The 24042-nt window shown below is 36.7% G+C and overlaps 3 protein-coding genes across 11 annotated transcripts; 2 read left to right on the top strand and 1 right to left on the bottom strand.

The window, feature by feature from the left end:
- The first annotated feature begins 229 nt into the window (after positions 1-229).
- LOC130960683 (uncharacterized) lies at positions 230-5327 on the top strand. Its single transcript, XM_057886131.1, has 11 exons — positions 230-479; positions 1727-2085; positions 2259-2333; positions 2414-2467; positions 2625-2703; positions 2791-2918; positions 3132-3215; positions 3563-3646; positions 3903-4054; positions 4385-4535; positions 4641-5327. The coding sequence occupies exons 2-11, from the start codon at positions 1750-1752 to the stop codon at positions 4959-4961; spliced, it is 1464 nt and encodes a 487-aa protein (XP_057742114.1). The 5' UTR covers positions 230-479; positions 1727-1749; the 3' UTR covers positions 4962-5327.
- Positions 5328-10856: 5529 nt separating this feature from the next.
- Positions 10857-17652, top strand: LOC130961724 (uncharacterized). Of its 7 annotated transcripts, none has more exons than XM_057887715.1 (15): positions 10857-11337; positions 11490-11678; positions 11764-11804; positions 12622-12974; positions 13081-13154; positions 13316-13399; positions 13486-13779; positions 13947-14086; positions 14472-14559; positions 14802-14984; positions 15219-15380; positions 15495-15688; positions 16244-16394; positions 16710-16875; positions 17044-17644. In XM_057887715.1, the coding sequence occupies exons 3-15, from the start codon at positions 11773-11775 to the stop codon at positions 17064-17066; spliced, it is 1944 nt and encodes a 647-aa protein (XP_057743698.1). In that variant the 5' UTR covers positions 10857-11337; positions 11490-11678; positions 11764-11772; the 3' UTR covers positions 17067-17644. The 7 variants fall into 7 exon arrangements, with proteins under 7 accessions (XP_057743698.1, XP_057743695.1, XP_057743694.1 ...); XM_057887716.1 differs by having other exon boundaries at positions 10921-11337; positions 12641-12974; positions 17044-17652; XM_057887712.1 differs by having other exon boundaries at positions 11422-11678; positions 11764-12974.
- A 968-nt stretch (positions 17653-18620) lies between these two features.
- LOC130961033 (nucleolar GTP-binding protein 1-like) lies at positions 18621-22291 on the bottom strand. 3 transcript variants are annotated; one of them, XM_057886648.1, is made up of 3 exons: positions 21800-22291; positions 19200-21240; positions 18621-18910 (listed from the first exon to the last, which is right to left on the bottom strand). In XM_057886648.1, the coding sequence occupies exon 2, from the start codon at positions 21224-21226 to the stop codon at positions 19205-19207; it is 2022 nt and encodes a 673-aa protein (XP_057742631.1). In that variant the 5' UTR covers positions 21227-21240; positions 21800-22291; the 3' UTR covers positions 18621-18910; positions 19200-19204. The 3 variants fall into 3 exon arrangements, with proteins under 3 accessions (XP_057742631.1, XP_057742632.1, XP_057742630.1); XM_057886649.1 differs by having other exon boundaries at positions 18621-18913; positions 19200-21287; XM_057886647.1 differs by having other exon boundaries at positions 18622-18913.
- Between the last annotated feature and the right edge of the window lie 1751 nt (positions 22292-24042).

Raw genomic sequence — 24042 nt, forward strand, 5'->3', positions numbered from 1 at the left:
TGGCGAACCGGTCGAATTTTAAAATCTGGACCGGTTCAAACTAAAAAAATAAAAAAAAAGAAACCCCATCCCCAAACGAAAGCCTAGCTCACTACTCCCCCATTCTCCTTCCCTTCAGAGTTCAGAGAGACTGAGACTCTCCCCCATCCTTGTCTCCTTCAAGCTTCAGCTTCAACCTTGTTACTCTCACCCATTCTCCTTCGTGACTTCGTCCTTCCTGTCCTCCTGAAGAACCGAACGGCTGAATCCACCTTCCAAATCGGCAGCCACCCCAACTCTGTCTCTGTCACCTCGGTTCACCGCCACGGCGCCACCGCACACTCACCTCCGTCGCCGCGCCTTCGCCGGATCCACCAGCTCTCCTCCGCTCGCATCTCGCGTCTCCTCCTCCGGCCGCCTGCGTCCCTGGTGTGCTCCATTGCTTCCCTGCCGTGAGCACTCTTCGTGGTGTGCTCTACTGCTCCACTCTCTTTCCTGCCGTGAGCATTTACTTGTTTTTTCAGTTTTTTTTTTTCCCGTGAAATTTCTTGTGTTATTGCTGTGAATTTTATTGTTGATTGGTTGATGAGCTGATTAGAAATAAATATGGCAGGGTCGAGTTGAAATGTTGAATTGGTTTTGAATGGCTGAATTAGTTGAATTGGTTTCCGAACTTTGTTTATGAATTACTGAATTTCTGAATTTGCTGAATTGCTGAAATTTCTTGTGTTATTGCTGTGAATTTTATTGTTGATTGGTTTATGAGCTGATTAGAAATAACTAAGGCAATGGTTGAATTTATTGAAGGTATAAATAAAGATAGCAAAGATATTAAAGAAAGAAGTCAAGAAGACTCAAGATTGGTTAGTTAGGATTGGTGTTCTCAAGTTGGTTATTGGTTTGCATACTAATTTTGCAGTACATGTATAAATAGCTATGAGTCATCAGGTTCTAAAGAGAGAGATATAGATCATTGCTTTTGTATACACTTTTTTTTTGTTATACTAATGAAGAGGTATATTCAGATTACAATAGATTATTGGTTTTCATTCTGTTTTCTCAAAGGGTTCCTTTGCTATTATTTGTTCCTCAAGCTATTGCATAGTTCTTCATTCAGTTTTGGCTTCTTGGCAGAGTTGAAATGTTGAATTGGTTTTAAATTGCTGAATTAGATTGAATTGGTTTTGGATTGGTTTTGAATCAGTTCTGAATTAGTTTATGCATTGCTGAATTTCCGAATTGCTGAATTATTTCTTAGATATAATTCATGAATTGTTACTCGTGTGTTAAACTAAGATACTATTGTAGTACTAACTAATTGAGACTTGATTGTTGTTAAATTAAGATGCCATTGTAGCTGACTAATTCAAATTTTAATATTAAGTTATTGACTATTTTATATTTTTATTTACGTGGGACCAAGTCACCGGTTCAACCAGTGAATCAGTAGCCTGATTGGTTTGATAACTGGTTTGGTTCTGACTTCTGACAACTATGCTCTTGGTTGAGTTTATTGCAATTCACGTGGGTGTTTTATGTTCTTATTTTTAAGACCAAATTTGAGTGTTTACTCAAACACCTTTATGTTATGTCACGGAGAGCGAAATTGATTGATTGTTTGATTTGTTTCGGTAGCAAAAGGCAAATAAATGCAGGTAAAACAATTGATATTGGTGGTAGGGTAGGGCAACAACAAAGCAACATGAAATTGAAATTTTCTTCTCTCTTTTTATTTTCCGTTTTCGAGCTGCAAAGAAGGTGAAGGAGGGTATGATGCTGAGAGTGGCGGTGCGATGGAGCTGCTGGAAGCCAATGGCTTCTCTTCCTCTCCCAACACTTCGATTCCCTCGCCGCCCACGTCTCCTCCGCTTCCCCACCTCAAACCTCCTCTCTCCTCTGTCCGCCTCCGCGACACTTGCTCCCAGTGACTCCTCTTCCTCCTCCTTCCATGTTGATCTCCAACCTTATCTCCGCTGCTCCATGCCTCACAAGCACCTCCGAGTCGCAGTACTTCTCAGCGGCGGTGTTGACAGCAGCGTCGCCCTCCGGCTCCTCCACGCTGCCGGCCATTCCTGCACCGCCTTCTACCTCAAGATTTGGTTCCAAGTACTGCTCCCTCCAAACTCTAATCCCTCATTAAATTCTCACAACTGAGTGTTCATGACATGATTTGACCTAGTATATGCTTGCATGTAGTTAGTTAACATAACTGCATTTTAATCCAACCATTCCCAACACACTTGGTTAGATTGGTTCTGACACGTGGCTTTTATCTGTAGGAAGATTTTGAGAACTTTTGGTCAGAGTGCCCCTGGGAAGAGGATTTGAAGTATGCCAAAGCTGTTTGTAATCAGGTTAATTTCTTTCCTTGTTCACTACTCAAAAGAAAGAGCTCATTGTTGCTTATGTATAATGCAAACGAGTTTTATTACAGGTTGAGGTGCCATTAGAAGTTGTGCATTTGACCGATGAATACTGGAACAATGTGGTATGATGAAATTAACCCCTCTCTTGAACTTGTTTTTGTCTATTCTTTACTCAGTTTCACCCAAGCTGTCAAACATCAAATTATAGCACATTCGTGTAATTAGACTATTAAAATAATTGAGTGATTCTAATTAAGATGCACACATGCTGCATATCAGGTTTCTTACCTCATTGAAGAGTATCGTTGTGGCCGAACTCCTAATCCGGATGTTCTCTGTAACACAAGAATAAAATTTGGTGCGCGTTGAATTACATGTGATGAACGAATCCACTGCCATGGTTTATTCTGTGTACTATTTCGTTAATCAAACATTAGTTTTTCAGGTGCATTTTTGGATGCAATAAGTGGTATGGGATTTGACTATGTTGCCTCCGGACATTATGCAAATGTTATCCACCCATGTGCAGATCAAATGGAGGAACCTTCTGTTCTGGAGCTGTCACAAGACATGGTACCCATATGAGATGTATATACCATTATCATTACCTGATCTTGTTTGCATTTCAGGTTTATAGGTGATATACATAGTCAGCTTTCTGTGAAGAATTTAGACAGATTAACTTAAATTTTTTTAGAAGTCCTATTAAGTGTTTGCTTTCTCGTTTATTACTCAGGTAAATATTTTTGTTAGCAGTTGGTTTCTTACGTGGTTTTAAAATTTTAGGTGAAAGATCAAACGTATTTCCTTTCACACCTCTCACAGTCCCAGCTGAAGCAACTTCTTTTTCCTCTTGGGTGTATTTCCAAGGTTTGTTGTGACTGACTTGTACCAGTTACAATGCTTTATTTTTGTGCATTATGTTGTCACTTTTATGATGGTCTAGCATGACTAATCGGCTGTATGCATTCAGAAAATACTTGTTACTTTTGTAGTGCCCTGAATTGTAATTTGAGTTTGAAAATTGTATGCTGTTTTGCACTAACCACTTATGAAAGGTCCAAGAAGTTATTTTGTTCTGTTTAGTTAACATTTTTTATCATTTCGGGCATGCTAACATTTTTTTGTAAATGAAAAGATTAAAGACAATTATAGCACTGCATTGTGAAAAATAAAATTTGAAGTCTAACTTTTGTCTCCTGCCACAAATTTTGCAGGATGAAGTCCGCAGGCTGGCAACAGAATTTGATCTTCCAAATAAGGATAGAAAGGATTCACAAGGTATATGCTTTTTGGGCAAGGTATGCAAAGTAAACAGCTCCATTACACTATATCTATGTCAAAGTTTTGAGAAATAGATTCTTTTACATATCACTAATGATTCTTTTGAATTGATTTGAATGTGGACGACGTTGATTCTGAAATTTTATTCATGTTAATTTACATTTTGAATAATTTACTTTTACGTTGTCAATTAGTTCACATTTTAATATTTTGAAACAAATCTCAAAAATTGTTTTCTTATTCAAAACCATGTCCTTACCTTCTGGGTAACAGATAAGGTTCAGTGAATTTGTTGCAAGACATATTGGGGAGAGGGAAGGTATCATACTAGAAGCTGAGACAGGAGATTTCCTTGGCAAACATCGGGGATTCTGGTTTTATACTATTGGCCAGCGCCAGGGTTTACGTCTACCTGGGGGCCCATGGTTTGTTCCCTATATATTTCTTTTTGGCATCAGCTGTATTATCTATCTAATGAAAGTTTCAATCATATAATTATAGATTTTATTTTATTCTGAAGATAGATCCCACATATTGTAGGTGAAGAAGTATGAAAGTCTAAACTATATAGTTCACATTGGGAGGTTTTTGAACTTTTGATAATTTTTGTGAAAGGGATCAAGCTTTTGCTCTTCAATAAGTTTCTCCACCTAGATTCATTTTAAAATTTGTTTTCATTGTATATTTATCCTAGTCTAAAGTATCACTTTTTGCCTCCTTGTAAAGTTTCTTATCCCACTTTTCTTCTCGTGCAGGTATGTTGTTGAAAAGGATATTAAAAACAATGTAGTCTTTGTGTCAAGAAATTACTTTTCCTTTGACAAAAGAAGGCGCCTATTTCGTGTAAGCTCTTTAAAATGGTTGAGTGGGCTGCCTGCAACCCAGACAAGTCAGCTTCAATGCAAGGTGAGGAGTTCTCGAATTTCAGTTTTTCTTCCCTGTTGGGAGAAACTAGAAACATTTTCGTTCTGTGTATAGTACTGTAAGTTCTGTTATCTTGAACCATTTCAGGTGAGACACGGTCCGGGATTCTACGATTGTAGTTTCGAAATGGAAGTAGGAGAGGATGGCCAAGAAAGCATTGCTGTTGTCCGGTTATCTGAAGATGATCAAGGCCTAGCAGCTGGGCAATTTGCGGCCTTCTATGAGGGAAGAAAATGCATAGGTTCCGGTGTGATTTTGGAGTCATGGGATGATCAAAGTTTTCCTGTATGTGCAAAAGCTTTAGAAATTGCAAGAATGGAAGATAAATCAAAGCTAGGGAATCCAGTCAAGATAAAAGTTAAACCAGAAGAGGTATTTGTTTCCACAGAGGTAGCAAGCAAAGCATGATAAGAGAATAAGAAATTCTTGAGTTGCTACCCCTAAAACAATAAGCAGAGGGCCTTATATATTCCCTTCCAATTGGCAATCAAAAGAATCCATAGAAATGGACATAATTAGGGAATAGGGATGACTATTTTATGTTGCAATGCAAAGATAGTAGGAAAGTAAGAGCACCCATTATTCGGTAGTTTGTAGGTTTTTTTGTGGGGGTTTGGTGGTAGCACCAATGTTCTGCAGTCTGTACATAAATACATTATTGACAATATATAACTTAAAGATGCTTCACATGTAACAGAGAAATTTAATTATTGTATCATGGAGGAAGAGATCAATGAAATATTGGTAGAAAGACATTTATGTAATAATAAAAAGTGGTGGAACAATTGGTATAACTATATGAGAAGCAAAATAAAATGCAAACTGCTTTACAAAAATGATGTTACTAACTACATATTATTACATTAAATGGAAAAATGATCATGTCAACTTTATTTTTCATAATACTTCACACAAACACTTTGTAGTATATATTTGCATAAATTTGTAGAGAAAATAAGTGACATTATTAAAATCAATTATGTTAGGTGTATATCAAAATTAATTATCAAAATCAGCTACTAGTATAAAATATATATTAAAATATAAAATATATTAAAAATAATTAAATAACACATTTATATGCAAATATATAATAATTGATTTTAGTATATAAATATCATTTTTGTATTAAAATATGACTATCTATTTTTCATTAAATTAAATATTGTTAATGATTGTTCTTAGGTATATATACATTAACAAATAAAAAGAAATTTTACATTAAAAGTTATGATCTTGTTTTAATATCATGTGTTTATAATTTTTTTAAAAGTTATATTTAAATTAATTAATAGAAAATATTTTTTGGATAAAAAACATAATATAATTCTAGATTTAATAAAAAAAACAAAAATTAACAACGTAAAAATGATACAAGTATCAAATTATATCTAAAATTATCATTAAATTAAACTTAACCCTAATGCAGTGTTTGTTTTAAAGGAAACAAAAAAAAAAAGTGAAATGAGCAATTGCGGAGCTGAAACAAAATTTTGGGGTAAGATAGAAAATAATTGTCAATATGCTTTTGATATGAATTCCATTTAAGATAAATTCGTCTAACCTCATCTCTCTGATTTGGGTGATATTGCCAAATTTAAATCCGTTTTCCAGGGTCTCGTTCCAAAAAATTAAGGTCAAACTCATCAAATGCAACTCTTTGAACTTTTGGAGGTTGTATCTCACTTTTTTCGTGATTCATTAAAGTAGAAGAACAATCTACATGTGTTGATATTGTAAAAGTCATATGTTCTCCTTCTTGAATATTAGCTTTCTTCTTAAAAAATGCATCAATTCTTTGATTTTTCATGATTATTTTATATAAAAATTTGAATATATATCCTCTAAAATATGTAAAAAAGAAGTTAGAATTACAAATATTAAAATTTATAATATTTATTGAATTTTTTTATCAATTTATACAAATACAATAATATCAATACTTATTGAATATTCTAATATTTTTTATCATATAAAAAATTAAATTAAATAAATAGTAAAATATAAAATAATGTTAAATTACATAAATAAAAAATACCTAATTTTTTATATTTGAACTCAAAGGTAGAGATAATGTTGCTTATTGAATAGAGAGTTACGAAATGCGAATACATTCAGTTCAGTCCAAATCCAACATGTTTTGAATATTTAAAACTAAAAATTATTATGCAATAAAAGCAAGAGATGAAGATTGAACTTTGGTATTTTAAGTCATAGTAAAATATTTGAACCAATTGAACTAATTTTTTATTTTTTGAAAAAGTATTACTAATTTTTTTTATCAAAAGTTTGGGGGGCCATGGCCTCCATTGTCTTAACTAAGCTCTGCCTCTGTACAACCAAATATTTTCTCTTCTCCTATGAGATGAAAACAAACAAAAAAAAATAAAAAAGATACAATTATATATTTATTTTTTATTAAAAAATAATTTATATATATTAATATATTATAATTTATATATAATATAGAAAAAGATATTAATATAATATCATTTGGTTATGATTTTTTCTTTTCTTATTTTTTTTCTTTCATCCAAACAAAAAAAAATTTCTTCTTATTTTTTTTATTTATTTATTTTTTATTTAAACAACATAAAAAAAATCAATTTTTTTATTTTCTTTTCTCTCATTTTCTTTTTTTCCCATTTTCTTTCTTTCTATTTTCTATCTTGCATCTAAACGGTCTCTAAATACGGGTGGTAATAGGACGGATAGAAAAATTTTTTTACTATACCCGCCCTGCCTTACAATAAAAATTTAAATTCTAATCTGCCTTTACAAATAGGGCCCCGCTACACATACAAGCAAATAACGCATACAATCTTACAAGTTGGCCCAACTCAGGTTTAATCCACGCGCACTCCCTCCCTTTAAATGGAGCGTCAATTTCATGCGCGTCACTCGAACGATTACGCTTCGAAAAAACCGCTCGTTATGGCTCACTCTTCCTCTTCTCCTTTAAAGATAACACAAATCCTCAAGTTTCGAGCAACATTCCAAACTGAAGAGACATTTGAACTCGTCGCGAATAATAGCAGAAACCATCAACAAAATATTATTCAAGGTACGTTATTGTTTTACTCATCTTGTACATTTTTCACATTTCTGTTTCTGATTTCGAAATCGAAGAACTATGTTTTACTGTTCTTCTATGTTCTTCTAGGTTTTATTGATCTTCTTGTTCTAAGAAATTGAACACATGGTGTAAATATATTTGATCCAATTATAAGTAAATTTTTTTTCCATAATTAAACTCTCTCTGGTGTATTCAAAATGTCTGATTTACAGGTACTATAATATGAAGTGGTGATCCAGATAGATTGGAACCCATATATGACGGTCTGCATAGAGATCTGCATAATACACCCAAACACAGACTATAAATACACCCGATAAAAAATTAAATTTACACCTCTGCTGCAGATTTTAACCCAACACTACCTGAAAGCCACTTGTTGTTCACAAGACCAAAATTAATTAAACTCTCTCTGGTGTATTCAAAATGTCTGATTTACAGGTACTATAATATGAAGTGGTGATCCAGATAGATTGGAACCCATATATGACGGTCTGCATAATACACCCAAACACAGACTATAAATACACCCGATAAAAAATTAAATTTACACCTCTGCTGCAGATTTTAACCCAACACTACCTGAAAGCCACTTGTTGTCCACAAGACCAAAATTAATTAAACTCTCTCTAGTGTATTCAAAATTTCTGATTTACAGGTACTATAATATGAAGTGGTGATCCAGATAGATTGGAACCCATATATGACGGTCTGCATAGAGATCTGCATAATACACCCAAACACAGACTATAAATACACCCGATAAAAAATTAAATTTACACCTCTGCTGCAAATTTTAACCCAACACTACCTGGAAGCCACTTGTTGTCCACAAGACCAAAATTAATTAAACTCTCTCTAGTGTATTCAAAATTTCTGATTTACAGGTACTATAATATGAAGTGGTGATCCAGATAGATTGGAACCCATATATGACGGTCTGCATAGAGATCTGCATAATACACCCAAACACAGACTATAAATACACCCGATAAAAAATTAAATTTACACCTCTGCTGCAGATTTTAACCCAACACTACCTGAAAGCCACTTGTTGTCCACAAGACCAAAATTAATTAAACTCTCTCTAGTGTATTCAAAATTTCTGATTTACAGGTACTATAATATGAAGTGGTGATCCAGATAGATTGGAACCCATATATGACGGTCTGCATAGAGATCTGCATAATACACCCAAACACAGACTATAAATACACCCGATAAAAAATTAAATTTACACCTCTGCTGCAAATTTTAACCCAACACTACCTGGAAGCCACTTGTTGTCCACAAGACCAAAATTAATTAAACTCTCTCTAGTGTATTCAAAATTTCTGATTTACAGGTACTATAATATGAAGTGGTGATCCAGATAGATTGGAACCCATATATGACGGTCTGCATAGAGATCTGCATAATACACCCAAACATAGACTATAAATACACCCGATAAAAAATTAAATTTACACCTCTGCTGCAGATTTTAACCCAACACTACCTGAAAGCCACTTGTTGTCCACAAGACCAAAATTAATTAAACTATCTCTGGTGTATTCAAAATGTCTGATTTACAGGTACTATAATATGAAGTGGTGATCCAGATAGATTGGAACCCATATATGACGGTCTGTATAGAGATCTGCATAATACACCCAAACACAGACTATAAATACACCCGATAAAAAATTAAATTTACACCTCTGCTGCAGATTTTAACCCAACACTACCTGAAAGCCACTTGTTGTCCACAAGACCAAAATTAATTAAACTCTCTCTAGTGTATTCAAAATTTCTGATTTACAGGTACTATAATATGAAGTGGTGATCCAGATAGATTGGAATCCATATATGACGGTCTGCATAGAGATCTGCATAATACACCCAAACACAGACTATAAATACACCCGATAAAAAATTAAATTTACACCTCTGCTGCAAATTTTAACCCAACACTACCTAAAAGCCACTTGTTGTCCACAAGACCAAAATTAATTAAACTCTCTCTGGTGTATTCAAAATGTCTGATTTACAGGTACTATAATATGAAGTGGTGATCCAGATAGATTGGAACCCATATATGACGGTCTGCATAGAGATCTGCATAATACACTCAAACACAAACTATAAATACACCCGATAAAAAATTAAATTTACACCCCTGCTGCAGATTTTAACCCAACACTACCTGAAAGCCACTTGTTGTCTACAAGTCCAAAATTAATTAAACTCTCTCTGGTGTATTCAAAATGTCTGATTTACAGGTACTATAATATGAAGTGGTGATTAGATAGATTGAAACCCATATATAACAGTCTGCATAGAGATCTGCATAATACACCCAAACACAGACTATAAATACACCTGATAAAAAATTAAATTTACACCTTTGCTGCAGATTTTAACCCAACACTACATGAAAGCCACTTGTTGTCCACAAGACCAAAGTTTAGCAGAAAATCATTCCAATTCCTATCAAATGAGTCTTTGCTATGAGAGTTTCATTTTTCCTCTCTGCTACATGTAATCAATTGATTCTTAATCTCGTTTTCCTTTCTATTTGTGCTCCGAACTCTTGTAGAAAAACCTGCAACCTTGGTATAGTTCCTGTAAAATTTTCCAGCATCTTCAAGGGTGGTAAAGGTCATTCCAACCTTCGGAATAAACTGGTCATCAACAACAGAGAGGTTGCAGAATACACCATGTCAAAAACTATAAATACACCATGTCAAAACGAAGCTGGAGTTACAGAGAGAAAAACTAACGTCAATGACGAAGAACAAACCAATGAAAAAGGAGAGGAAAAGAACGATCGAAAAATCAGGGAAAGACGCGCGAGAAGAAGAACGATGAAATTTGAAAAGAAAGAAAACAAAGAAGGAAACAAATCTTTTAAATTTGGTAGTTATACAAACGCGAGATCTTTGTATATCGCGTGTAAGTGACGTAGAAGTTGCAGCGCGTTTTAGTGGATTAGGCGTTAATGAACTTGTAATAGTTACAAGCCCTAATCGCTTGTATACTAAGCTTTTCTCTTACAAATATTTATCTCATCCATATCCGTTCCTATAATTATTAAAATTTAATAAATAAAATTAAATCTTAAAATTTATATAACCATCGTCATATATTTAAATATAATATTATTAATTAATTCATTAATTATTTTATATATATTATATAAACACCAGACGAATATTATCTAATTTTCCCTCACCCCAGACCTCATCCCACGGAAAATCCACCCCGAGCGGGTAAGTATCCACTCGGACGGGTAGAGGTCGGGTAGTGTTATCATCCTCCTAACTCTCAAGTCCTCTCCACTTCAGTTCAAAATCCAGTCTCTCCCTCAACTCTCACACAGACTCAGCCCATCTCCACTCTCCTCCTCACCGTCGCAGTCCCTGTCTCACCCTTTCTCTCCCTCGCTGTCGCAGCGGCCGTTGTTCATCACCCGTCTCCCACAGTCACACTTCGAAGCTGTTGTCCGTCGTCCTTCGCGCAGCTCGCACCCGCTGTCATCCTCCGCGGTTGAGCTGAAACTGAAAAGTGAAAAGGGAACAAAGAACTCTAGCACCGCCAGCCCCCCCGCAGCCCCGCAGCCACCGCAACCCCCACAGCCACCGGAGTCCCCGGAGTCACCGCAGCTCCCGCAGTCCCACTTCGTTGTCATCGCGGAACTCTCCTCCGCTGGGAAGCTCCGTCGCCAAGGTAATTAATTTGTCACCGATTCCAACATGCATGCTTACCGTTATATAATGTTATTGTTGGTTAATTGATGATTATATGACGAAGCAACTATACGATGCCGGAGCAAGAAAAGTGTGGGTTCTGAGTACATTGCCATTGGGGTGCTTTGCCAGGAGGTAGAACTGCAGCAGGAGGACCTTTAAGATTGTGTTCTGATATTGTCAATGGAGAAGCTCAATTATTCAATGGTCAATTAGCATCGACTGTTAGTTCTTTGCAAGCAGCACTTTCTGGTTCTACCTTTCAATTCATTGATTTCTGTGCTGCACTGCCCAAGATCATACAAAATCCTTTTAGTTCAGGTTAGTGTGGCTCATGTGCTATTTAATTTGGTGGCAATTGATAATCACCATATCATGTATGTTTTAAGTTAATTAATCATTTCAGGGTCTATAAATGTTGCAAACGGATGTTGTGGGACTGGACTGGTAGGGATTGCAGAGACATATAACTTAGCCCTTTCAATTCATTGATTTCTATGCTGGAATCAATTGAGTTGTTTATACTATGATTCTGATTTTGAATTGTTTATGCTGATTTTTATGATTTGTTGATTTTGGTTGTTTATTTGTCTGATCTGAGTTGTTGAAGATACTGTGGTGCAGAGCTATGTTGGAATTTTTCTTTTGTTGGAATTTGTCTGATCTGATGTTTCTTATTCTTATTTGTCATTTATGAGCATTTTGATTTTTATTAGTTATAAATTTTGATGTTTGAAGATGTTTGTGAATTTTAGTTGATAAATTAGGGATAATTTATTAGGTAAAATTGTAAATTTTTAAATTTTATCAACTTAAAATCATTAAATTTAAATAATTAAAATTATATATTAAATTTTTAATAATTTTATTTATATTTAATTAAACCAGTTGAACTTCGGTTGAACCTCTGAACCATTGAACCAGTCACTCTACCGGTTCATTGATAGGTTCGGTTTTTGCAAGTAAACTAAGAACTGTGCTCTCCATTTAAATTGAGAAAGGATTTTATACCAGTGACTAGTTTATTTTCTATTTTTGCATTATTAGTTATGTTTAAGAATTAATACTTGATTGTTATTAATGTATTTGTGAAGGCTTGCTTTTGAATTTTTAATTTAAGCTTATTTTTTGTAATTTTATATTTATATTTAATTGTGATTGGATCCACCGGTTCAACTAGTAACCCACTAGTTAAACCAGTGACCCAATGATCCCGTCTTATGACCAGATTGATTACCGGTTCAATTCTCATAACTATGCTTAGCTCCGCTTGTTGTAAACAGTTAACAGTTGAGTTGAGAATTGCTGCAATGTCATCTCTTGTTCAGCACTTGCAAGCTCCCACTTCCATCCCTAAAACCCTGATCTCAATTTTCTCATTCCCTTTCTCCCCTCCCTTCCTTTCCACTATTTCCATCTCCCGTCGGACACTCCCCTGCTCCGTCCTACGCACCACCCACGACCGCCACGAACCGTCCCACAAACTCGACCACCTCCAATTTTCCGACACTGACAACGAAGATGAAAACGAGGAGCTTGATGTCAACGCGCTAGAGCAAGAAGCCAAGGACGCTATCGAAGCTTACTCTACCTCTCTCTCACACATTCTCACCATTGGTCACTCTACATTTTTAAACTCTCCTTTTCATTTTGCTTATTCACGAAACTCCTCAGTAACTCTATTTTTATTTTTCTTTGTGTTTTTTGTGTTTGGTGATTTCAGATGACGAGAAAAATGATATTAAGCAAACAGCTAAAAGACTCAAGAGGGGTAAAATCGGAGCAAACAATGTCAGGGTAACATTCAGCTTTGTTTTCTGAATTATGGAACTCTTTATATTCTGGAGGAATCTGAGAGTACAGGAGCAGTTGCATGATTGTATGTAGTTATGAGTTCAATATCTTTAAGACATTGAAATAAAATAGGTTTTGAAAGAGGTTACTGATTTGAATGGCAGATCCCTGACAACCTTCTCCCAAGAGTTGCAATTGTAGGGAGGCCAAATGTTGGCAAATCAGCCTTGTTCAACCGTCTTGTTGGGGTATTTGATCTTTCTTTGAGCTTTAAATTGGGAATTAAAGTTCGTCTGTGTTTTTAAAGTTGTCTTCTTGCTGCTTACATTGTTAGGGAAACAGGGCAATTGTGGTGGACGAACCTGGGGTGACTAGGGATCGCTTGTATGGTAGGTCCTACTGGGGAGACCGTGAATTCATGGTGGTGGACACAGGCGGGGTTCTTACTCTTTCCAAATCACAAGCTAATGTTATGGAAGATCTGGCTATTACTACTACAGTTGGTATGGATGGTATTCCGCTTGCCACTAGAGAGGCTGCAGTTGCCAGGATGCCATCAATGATTGAGAGGCAAGCAGTTGCAGCTGTCGAAGAATCATCTGTTATTGTTTTCGTCGTTGATGGTCAGGTATTTTTATGCTTGCATAAAATATTTTATTTTTTTCACATTGAGTCTATTGTGAGTCATGATTGATAACATCTGGGTTTTATGTATATTAAGTGTGTCATATGATCTTGTTTTATTAAACTACTCCTGATCATCACCTGAAGATCATAGTTGATTATGCTAAACAGGCAGGTCCATCGGCTGCCGATGAGGAGATTGCGGATTGGCTTCGTAGAAACTACTCAGATAAATGTGTCATTCTTGCAGTTAACAAGTGTGAGTCTCCACGCAAAGGAATTTTGCAGGCATCTGAATTTTGGTCCCTTGGGTAAGTTATATCTGTGAGCATTCCCTTCCATGGGTGAGTCATTGGGTGGGAAAGTTACATGCTTGAGGCATGATTAGACACAATTCAACATGATCACGATACACTCTTATTTTTATGGTCTCTTGGCATGGATATCGTGGACTAGATATATAATATGTTATGTTTGCTTTTGATGTCATTTTTTAAATGTGGTTTTGAATTTGCCTTAATGAGCATGAATTGTTTGTGGATTGGTTTGAAGATCCAGTTGAGGTCTGAGATCGAACTGATTAATTTTGCCAACATATAATCATGCAGACTCTGATATCTTCCAAAAGCTTAAGCCACTGGTTATGAGCAAATGAGTAGTTTTGAATCTAACGTATATTACTTGCTACTATATCAGGTTTGAACCAATTCCAATATCAGCTATATCAGGCACTGGAACTGGAGATCTTCTTGATCTTGTTTGTTCAGGGTTGCAAAAAGTTGAGGTTGGTTTCTATGAAGATTGAATTTTCTTCTGTATATATCATTGATAATAGCTAACTTTGGGTCCTATCTTTTTTCATGTCACAAGAAAGTGGGTTTGACTAAATCATGCTTTCTCCAAAACAGTAACAAATCATGGGAACTTCATTGAAAATATTATAATTACCATCATAGATCAGCTTGTTTTAATCTTATTTGAACCCCGAGCTTGTTTAATTTATGATTTATTTTTGCAAAACAATAGGAGCCAAACAATATTGATGAAGAAGGAGATTATGTCCCTGCAATCTCAATTGTTGGCAGACCAAATGTTGGCAAAAGTAGCATTTTGAATGCACTAGTTGGTGAGGACAGAACAATAGTAAGCCCTGTCAGTGGCACTACACGTGATGCCATTGATACTGAATTTACCGGACCAGATGGCCAGGTTTGATTCTTTTGGTGACTATCCAGTAATTCAATTTTTGTGAAGCTAATGACTACTCAATAACATCTTTTACTCAATTTATGCTGTGAGAATGAAAACTAGGAAGGATTTGTTAGTTATAAGGTTTTCCCACTTGGTTCATATAGCTAATTTACTTGGACCATAATTATATTTGTATGAGCTTTTTGAATTTTGGGTCAACATGATAATTGACTTCTGGTATTCTTTCTGTAGAAATTCCAGCTTATTGATACTGCCGGAATCAGGAAAAGAGCAGCTGTAGCCTCAGCTGGAAGTACCACAGAGGCTTTGTCGGTGAATAGAGCATTTCGTGCTATTCGCCGTTCTGATGTTGTTGCCCTTGTAATTGAGGCCATGGCTTGTATCACAGAACAGGTTCTTGATAGACGCTTTTATTTTATGTATTCTAGTTCATAATCAATTTTCATACACTGGTTATTCATTTATTTAATTTATTTTTCCTCACACATCTATGAATATGTTTTGAAGGACTACAAGATAGCTGAAAGAATAGAACAAGAAGGGAAAGGTTGTGTAATAGTTGTTAACAAGTGGGATACAATACCAAATAAGAACCAGCAGACTGCAACATACTATGAGCAAGATGTCAGAGAGAAGCTTCGAATACTTGACTGGGCTCCAATTGTTTATTCTACTGCAATAGCTGGCCATAGTGTTGACAAGTATGTTTTAGCTGAAATATTATTGATAAATTTAATCTGCGTCATATACGAACCGTTCATTCTGTGACTTACTCCATCTTTTCCTTAAAAACAGTTTCACCCTTCTGCGGAGTTCATCTTTATAAATAAATATCAGCTTGAAATTGACATTGTGAATGAGCCCAATTTTTTATATTTTGTTGAAATTTAGGGTTTGCTATATAGGGATGGTGGTAGTTACATAATCTCCATTGCATAACTAGTCTATACTAGACTAGTACTACCAAAATGATTTCATAAATTATTTATAGGGCTTGAGTTATGCTCATGGAAATGGACTCGGCTATTTCAAACAAATTCTCTATTTCAGTTACAGCCTTACAGGATTTCTTTTCTCCCTTACTATAGAGTGTAATTAATGCTTTAGATCAATTATGGTGGATAGGTTTCTTGGAGGTAGACAATAATTTAGTGCCATATTTGTCATGATATTATGACTTACTCAGGATTGAAACCTTTTATTGGAGTTGATCCTCTGAGAGAATTGCTGATTCCCTTTTGCTTTTTTGAACAAAGGATTATTGATGCTGCTAGTGAGGTTGAAAAGGAGAGATCAAGAAGACTCGGAACTTCTATACTAAATCAAGTAGTGCTGGAAGCAGTGGCTTTTAAGCCTCCTCCTAGGACACGAGCTGGTAAAAGAGGGCGTGTTTACTATTGTACACAGGTATGTCCATGTAGTGATGCTTGTAATAGTTGCTATTGTATGCCTTTAGCTTAGATGTTTGTATGAATCCCTGTTTGTTGTCCTGTTGCCTTTATTTTTAATGCCGGAGTATTGCCCTTTGCATTTGTTAAGATGTTAAAATGAATAATATATTTTACTGGTGAAAACTTTTACCAATGAGAACTTGAATGATATGATTAATGCCAACTGGATCAATCATGAGGTGGGTTGTTTCTGCTCGACATACTCACAAGTCATATGCAATTTAATTACTTGTTATCAAATACACTCTTGCTGGGTGTTGTTCCCTTGCAGGCTGCTATAAGGCCCCCTACATTTGTGTTCTTTGTCAATGATGCAAAACTTTTTCCTGAGACTTACCGCCGCTATATGGAGAGGCAACTGCGTACTGATGCTGGTTTTTCTGGTACACCCATTCGACTTTTGTGGCGTAGCAGAAGGAGAGTGGGAAAAGATGAAGGTCAGTGTTTGAGGTGCCTGTGATATCAATTATATATTTTCTTCTAATTTGTTTTCTGTTTCCTGCTTTCGATCATTTTCTAATTTTCTTGTCTCATCCCCTAAAATGGTTCACGTTAAGAATGCTATGGACATGAATATATTAACTTGCTAATTGATTTTCTCACAGGCAAAGCACAAGAATCCAAATGAATCTTTCATCAATTGATAAAAATTTGGCATCAATTACACTATAAAGATCAGACATTTTATCATGGAAAAAGTGGTTCTGGTTCTGTTTGTGTTGGTCAAAAAGAAGGGGTCTTAGAATCAGCAATACCAAGATTGCTCAATACGTGCAAGCTGAAATCTATCAAGACTATTAAAAGCTCCAAAATGATGGGAAATGCGCCTGAAATGTGGATGATACTAACTTATTATTTACAGTGATCAGAATGTTTTTGTAATCCTTAAGCATATTCAATCGTCAACAAATACATTGTAAATTTATGTATAGAAGTTGTTACATCAAATATATGTTATTCAATTACCAAGTATTCAATCTTTTTAATGCTGAACATGCAATTAGTGATGGTTAAACAAATTGTTACCAAGTAATTGTTACCTTTATGCCATATAATAAGCTAGGCTACATCTTACTTTGCCACTTGGGAGTGCAACACAGCCAAGTGACTTAGCCAATCACCATCAGCAAGTACAATACAGGAAACATCAAAACTTTACAATTCTGACCGCATTAACTGTCTAAGGAAAGTAGGTATGGTATGAGGATTTCATTGACATCTTGGTTATGATATACTAAGTCGCTTTTTTTGGGTCTTGATATACTAAGTTCTTTTATCTGCAGAAACGGTATTTTCATTGTTTTGTTTTTAGAGAAAGTATAGGGAGCCAATGGATAGAGATTTAAGAAGTATTAAAGATATAATCATTAATGTTACATTTTTTCATCCGCAGAAGTTTTTGAAATGAGTGGTATCATGACATGGTATTATAATTCTAGGTCTGAAATGTTAAGAATTCGATTCTTGGTGAATTCCAAAATCAGTTCAAATTTTTTGGAGAAGGACCCAAGATGTTTATTATCCCTAGTACTCGGATGGTAGTATAGGTGATGTTTATTTTATAATTCAATAATCCATTGTACACTTAAACCATTGACTCCCTAACACTACCTTTGTTTTTATAATCTGCGGGCCTCAAACACATTTGTTACCCAACATACTAAGAATAAAACTTGATTCAATACAACAAACCGAAACCTAAACCCAAAATATTTGACAATATCCATTTGGAGCTAACAAATTAATTAATAAATTACCATAAGCATTAGGTATAGTATGATTTTCTAATGCATCCAAGCACTTCTTCCTCTTTATAATCGGTAACTACTATATTTTCATACACTTGTAGTTCTAGGAACTTCAATTTTGTTTACTTACTAGGCATTAAACTTATGTGAGGGAATCTTAGAACAACGTTTGAATAACTAGAGTTGATTCCGTATTACCCAAAACTACGGATTCAAATTGCGGAATTAGTGATATAATTCTCATGTTAGACTACCTATATTATACTCTAAGTACAGCCTTTTTTCCAATCCTGCAATAATGCGAAATACTTGTGATAAATTACCCTTTGATGCGCACTAAACTTGTAATGCTAAACTTCCAATAACTACACAAAAGCTTGGAACAAGTTCAGACCAAACGATGCAGAATGCTGAAACAATACTTATTTACTTTCGAGTTTACGTGACGAAACATTTAAAAAAGCTCAACCATCTTCATTCGTTCAAATAACTATATTATAAGGTCCCCAAAATTTGACAAAACATACAACGATGAATAATGCAAGCTGTGCAACAGACAGTGAAAATTCTAAAATAAAATTGAAGCAGAGGTATATAATAAAATTTTGGCAACATTAGCATACTTAAATCTAACACAGTATCACTAATATAGAGAAACAAAACTTTTGGCAGCCTCAAGTAATGCCGAGAAACTTCTCCAACAACCAGCATAAAACAATTTCCCCTGCTGAGAAAAAATGAAGAACCAACTTATAGGATCAGAATAAATGTATGTGCAAGGGAAAACTAACTAGTGATGAAATTTTGGCATGTCAGCATTCAACAGCTACAAGAGCATGCATGTAATGAAATCTAATGTATGTATAAAATAAACTTAACTACACAAGTAACTTTGGCATGACAGCAGTCAACAGCTACAGAAGCATGCAATGAAATCTAAGGTTTGTGGAGAGTTAGTAGACTTAGTAAAGCAAGATGCACAAAGAATAAGATGTAAAGGCCAAAAACATTACCTTTTTCAGCGCCGATCGGTTTTTCCAGTGGAGCGCTTTCCAGAAAACAAGTGCTTCGGCTTAAGAGTTGGTATGACTCTATCAGCTTCTCCGCGGCGAGCTTGCTTGTTTCTCTTCTTGACAGATTTCTTTGCAAGTTTAATCGCCTTGATCTTTTGTGCAGAGTCCTTTAAGCCCTCTCCGGGCACAACTTCATGAGGTGGGCGAGATACAGACCTGGATCGTGAACGTGACCTACTCAGGCGCTGCTTCTTGTCGGGTGTATCACCATCAACATCCATACTGTCTCCACCATCAGGTGACCTGTCCCTCTTCCGACCTCTCCTAGAGACAGACCTACTTCGCATTCTCTGGATTGCCAGACTGGGATCAAGCCCCAGAGAAGACAACTGCCTACCCATTCTCTCAGATGTGAATTTCTTGTCTTTGTCAAATTTCCTAGGAACAGTTGGCCGGCTCTCCGCATTGCTCTTCTTAATCCTATGCTGTTGGATGAGCAAGCTTTTCTTTTTTCTAATCTCAGCTAAAGCTGCTTGCTGTTCTGGAGTCAACTCAGCTCCATCAATCTCAAACTCGCCATTTTCCTCTTCTGCCTGTCTTATGCCCTCTTCTCTTTCCAACTCTTCAACCCTTTGGAGAATATCAGGATCAATGAAGTCATACACATTGTGACCATCCAAAATTTCTGGCAGTATATCTTCTTTCCATTCATCATTAGCCAAAATGTAATGCTTCCTCAAGTTCATTGAGTATACACCTGCTCCACCATTCGCATTCTCCAGATCCTTCTCGGTTTTTCTCTTTTCCTTTTCAGCTGCTGCTTTTGCTTTAGCTTCCAAAACAGCCTGAGGAATGCATGGTGGCCTTTCCTTCTGGTCACGTTGTTTTGGTATCGCAACATGAAACCTATTCAAGCAGTCATTAATTTTCTTTGACTTCATCTTCACCTCCACCCTCTGATTCAGTAGCCTCTCACATGCTGCATTTTTCACAGAAATCACCCCTTCCTCTGTCAAAGTGCTCATGGTCAACAACACACTGTCATCACTTGTTGCCTCACCTCCTTGGCCAATTACAGTCTTCAAGGCTTCGGATTTCATCTCGATGACCAGCTTCATGTCTTCCTCAGATATCCCCTCCAGTGGTTGCAAGTCGGTCTTGTTGCACACTATGATCAGCGGCTTGTTCATAAACAAAGACTTAATGCTGTGAAATAGAGCTGCCTGCTGAGCAATACTATAACCACAAGACCCAGATATATCCAAGAAAAACAGTATTGCAGCTCTCAGATGAGCTAAAGCAGTAATACTGCACATCTCAATAATATTTCGATCCTCAAAAGGCCTGTCCAAAATACCCGGTGTATCAATTACTTGGTACCTCAGGTATTTGTAGTCTGTGTGGCCAACGAACAGCGACTTTGTGGTGAAAGCATAAGGCTGCACGTCCACATCAGCTCTTGTAATTTTGTTAATGAATGAACTCTTGCCAACATTAGGGTAGCCACAAATCAAAATAGTCCTGGTGTTTGGATCTATCGACGGAAGCCTAGCCATATGTTGCCTAACCTGTTCAAGGTAAGCCAAACTCGGGCCAATCCTCTTGATGACAGTGCACATGCGACCAAGAGCAGCAACCTTCAGACACTTGCACCGGTACAGCGAGTCACCATACTTCAACAGCTTCACATAGTCTTTTGCAATCTTACCAATAAGATTCCTGGCGGTGTTGATCTGTCCAAGTGCAAGCTTGTAATGGTCTTTGTTGTAGAGCACGTGGAGGAGATCTCCGTAGAACGGGTGAATATCGTCGAGGCGAGGAAACTCATCAATGATGGTAGAGAGCTTGTCATGGAAATTTTGTTGAGTGTACTTCACTTTTCGCATATAAAACTGACGGAGACGGGAAATTGCATATCCTTTGTGCACGACGGTTGGTGTCTGGCGCTGGGTACGGGAGAGGATGATGTCAACAAAGTCCTTCCCATTCGGCACTACCGTAATCTTCTTGAAGTTATACTGCACCATTGTGTCGAATCAACCTATCCCAGACACAGATTAAAATGAAATGCACAAAAAGGTGGAGGCACTGCAAGAATCGAAGTTTAGAACATATTCCCACACTAATTGATCAATAATACTAGTTTTAAGCAGAGAATGAGGAGATTTAGGTTTTCTTAGCTAAGGAAACTAGCGAATTGAATTGCAGGAATTCAACACCAAGAATACAGAATATAGAGTACAGAATAGCATAGCTAATCATTCAATGATTCAAGTTATGTAAGGGAGAGCTTTAAGATGGTTCAATCATCGCTAACAACCAGATATGCGTTCAATCTTGCCAGAATCAAGCAACAATTCAGCAATCATCAACAACAAATTCATATCTAAAATCAGTAACAACAGAAATTATATATGATTGCAAATTAGTAATTACAATGAAGCAACAACACAAATTCGGCAACAACAGAACCAACTGCAACAACTAAAAAACTTCATGCCAACAATAACTTCAGAATCCAATTTCAGAACACACACTCAGCTCAGAATCTTAAAAATTAACTAGAAAATAAAGATGAAACTGAAGAAGAAATGGCCTACCGGTGAGACGCCGGGGGAGGAACGGCGGTGACAGAGTGAGCTCGGAGGAACACGGCACTGAAAGCGACCTTGTAGAGATAGAGAGAGACGCCAGGAGCCGAGCAGGAGCAGTTCGCGATGGCAACGAGAAGAGCTCCGAGCAGAGATTCCACGGCGAGGAGAAGATGGTGAGTGGCAGAGACGTTCCGCGACTGCACCCTCTGTCGGTCACAATTCCGGTGGCGACGGTGAGCTCTGGCCGAGGAGAGGAGTTCGGCGATGGTAGGAGCTGCTGCCTGCTCCAGCTGATGGTGGCTGGCTGATGAGTCTTGATGATGAGTTGATGAATCAAGGGACTAGGGAGGCCTTTAGGATTAACTGGTTAAGAGAGGGTGAGTGAGTGAGTGGAGGCTAGGGTTGCCGTTTGAGCCTTTGGAGTTTGGAGGCTAGGGTTGCTTCCTGATTCAGGAAGGGGGCTGGAAAGAGGAAAGAGGAAAGAGGAAAGAGGAGTGAGTGAGTGAGGGTACTGCAATTTGGTTAGGTTTTTTTTGGAGTTTGAAACAAAACGGCGCCGTTTGAGGAAATTTTTGAAAATCGGTCCGTCACGATTCAATTTGACTGACCGGTTCGACAGTTTGACAGCGGTTTTTAAATTTGGCCATTATAGTTTTGAGTATATATCTATTTTGGTCCTCAAATAATTAATTTTGTCAGTCACTTAGGTTCTTGGCTCCGTCAACTCTAACGGAAGATAAAATGGTCCCTGAAAATTTTAACATGGGACAAAATGATCATTGACAACTCTAACAAGGGACAAAATGATCCCTGACCCCTTTATTCGAAAATGACACTGTTCTTCCCCAATTTTTATCATATCTCGTATAACTCTAACATTCATACTTTCCTTCTTCACCTTCACAATCTTCTTTTCCATCTTTTCCTTCCTCCTCTTTAGCTCCAAGATTAAGGCATGGTGTAATTGTCACACGTTTCGCACCTATCTCAATATATCATGGACCACACACTTCCTAAATCTTTGTGACTGGTACATCCACCTCCTCTGCACTTCACTCACAAAAAGTATCCACTTCCACGTCTTTGATAACATCACCTCCAACCCTGACAACGTCCACGACATCCTCAAGACCAAGTTCTACAACTACTCCAAAGGCATGCCTTTCTCCACTCTCCGGCAAGCAATATAGATTGTTGGACATTAGAACATCATGAAAAGATTCTCCTTCGACATCATATGCAAATTCTCATTTGAAATAGACACTGAGTGCTTCATTCCTTCTTTCCCGGATTCCATGTTGGCAGACAACTTCGACCTCGCATCCAAGTTATCACAACGAGCAATGTTGTCGTTGCCGCTCATATAGAAACTGAAGTGATTACTGAACATTGGTATGGAGAAGAAGCTGAAGGAAGCGATTGGAGTAGTGGACAATGTGGTCATGGAGATGTTAGGGCAGAGGAGGAGGCAGATGGCCACGACGACGACAAGTTTTAACAAATCAGACTTGCTGTCTAGATTCATGGGATCCATCCAAGACGACAACTAGTTGAGAGACATAGGCATTAGTTTCCTGGGTATGACTTGGTTGAGAACAAGTTGAGGATTTTTTTCTTGTAAATATTAAATTTATAGAGTGTGCATTGTGTAGTTTGAAGTTACAGTGTTAGACTATTAGTGTTATGCGATATATGATGGAAATTGGGAGAGAACACTGTTGTTTCCGAACAGAGGAGATCAAGGACCATTTTGTCCCCTGTTAGAGTTGTCAGGGACTATTTTGTCCTCCGTTAGAATTAACGGAGTAAAGGACCTGAGTGACTAACGGAGCTAATTATTAGGGACCAATCGAATAATTAATTTTAGCTGGGGACTAAAGTGCCCAGTCTAAAATTTTTTGAGGACCAAAATGGATATATACTCTATAATTTTTAATTGAACCGCAAATCTCATTGGTTCATCGTTCAATCAGTTTGAACCGATTTTCAGAACCTTGGCAGAAAGTGAAATTGAGCGAAATGTGAATGAATAGAGGCAAAGAAATCAAAAGTAGGACTTACCTTGAATCGCGTTGGTTCAAAACGTATGCTGAGAAATGAAGAAAGGGTTCTATAGATTATTTGGTTTGAGGTGGCAGCTCGTTTCAACACTAACACCTTCTTGTTGAAAAAGCATAGTTGTCAGAATCGAACCAATAATTAAATTGATCAAGTTATCAGGTCACTGGGTTACTAGTTCAACCGATAAA

The sequence above is a fragment of the Arachis stenosperma genome, chromosome 2 (genome assembly GCF_014773155.1).
Source record: "Arachis stenosperma cultivar V10309 chromosome 2, arast.V10309.gnm1.PFL2, whole genome shotgun sequence".
Lineage (NCBI taxonomy): Eukaryota > Viridiplantae > Streptophyta > Magnoliopsida > Fabales > Fabaceae > Arachis > Arachis stenosperma.

Bases quoted from the DNA above. Each gene is read 5' to 3' on its own strand.
- LOC130961724 (XM_057887713.1), top strand. From the start codon at position 12,578: ATGACCAGATTGATTACCGGTTCAATTCTCATAACTATGCTTAGCTCC. The intron at 13,780-13,946 runs GTATTTTTATGC...TATGCTAAACAG, and splicing joins TTTTCGTCGTTGATGGTCAG to GCAGGTCCATCGGCTGCCGA. The intron at 14,560-14,801 runs GTTGGTTTCTAT...GCAAAACAATAG, and splicing joins CAGGGTTGCAAAAAGTTGAG to GAGCCAAACAATATTGATGA.
- LOC130961033 (XM_057886648.1), bottom strand. From the start codon at position 21,226: ATGGTGCAGTATAACTTCAAGAAGATTACGGTAGTGCCGAATGGGAAG.
- LOC130960683 (XM_057886131.1), top strand. From the start codon at position 1,750: ATGATGCTGAGAGTGGCGGTGCGATGGAGCTGCTGGAAGCCAATGGCT. The intron at 2,334-2,413 runs GTTAATTTCTTT...GTTTTATTACAG, and splicing joins CCAAAGCTGTTTGTAATCAG to GTTGAGGTGCCATTAGAAGT. The intron at 2,468-2,624 runs GTATGATGAAAT...GCTGCATATCAG, and splicing joins ATGAATACTGGAACAATGTG to GTTTCTTACCTCATTGAAGA.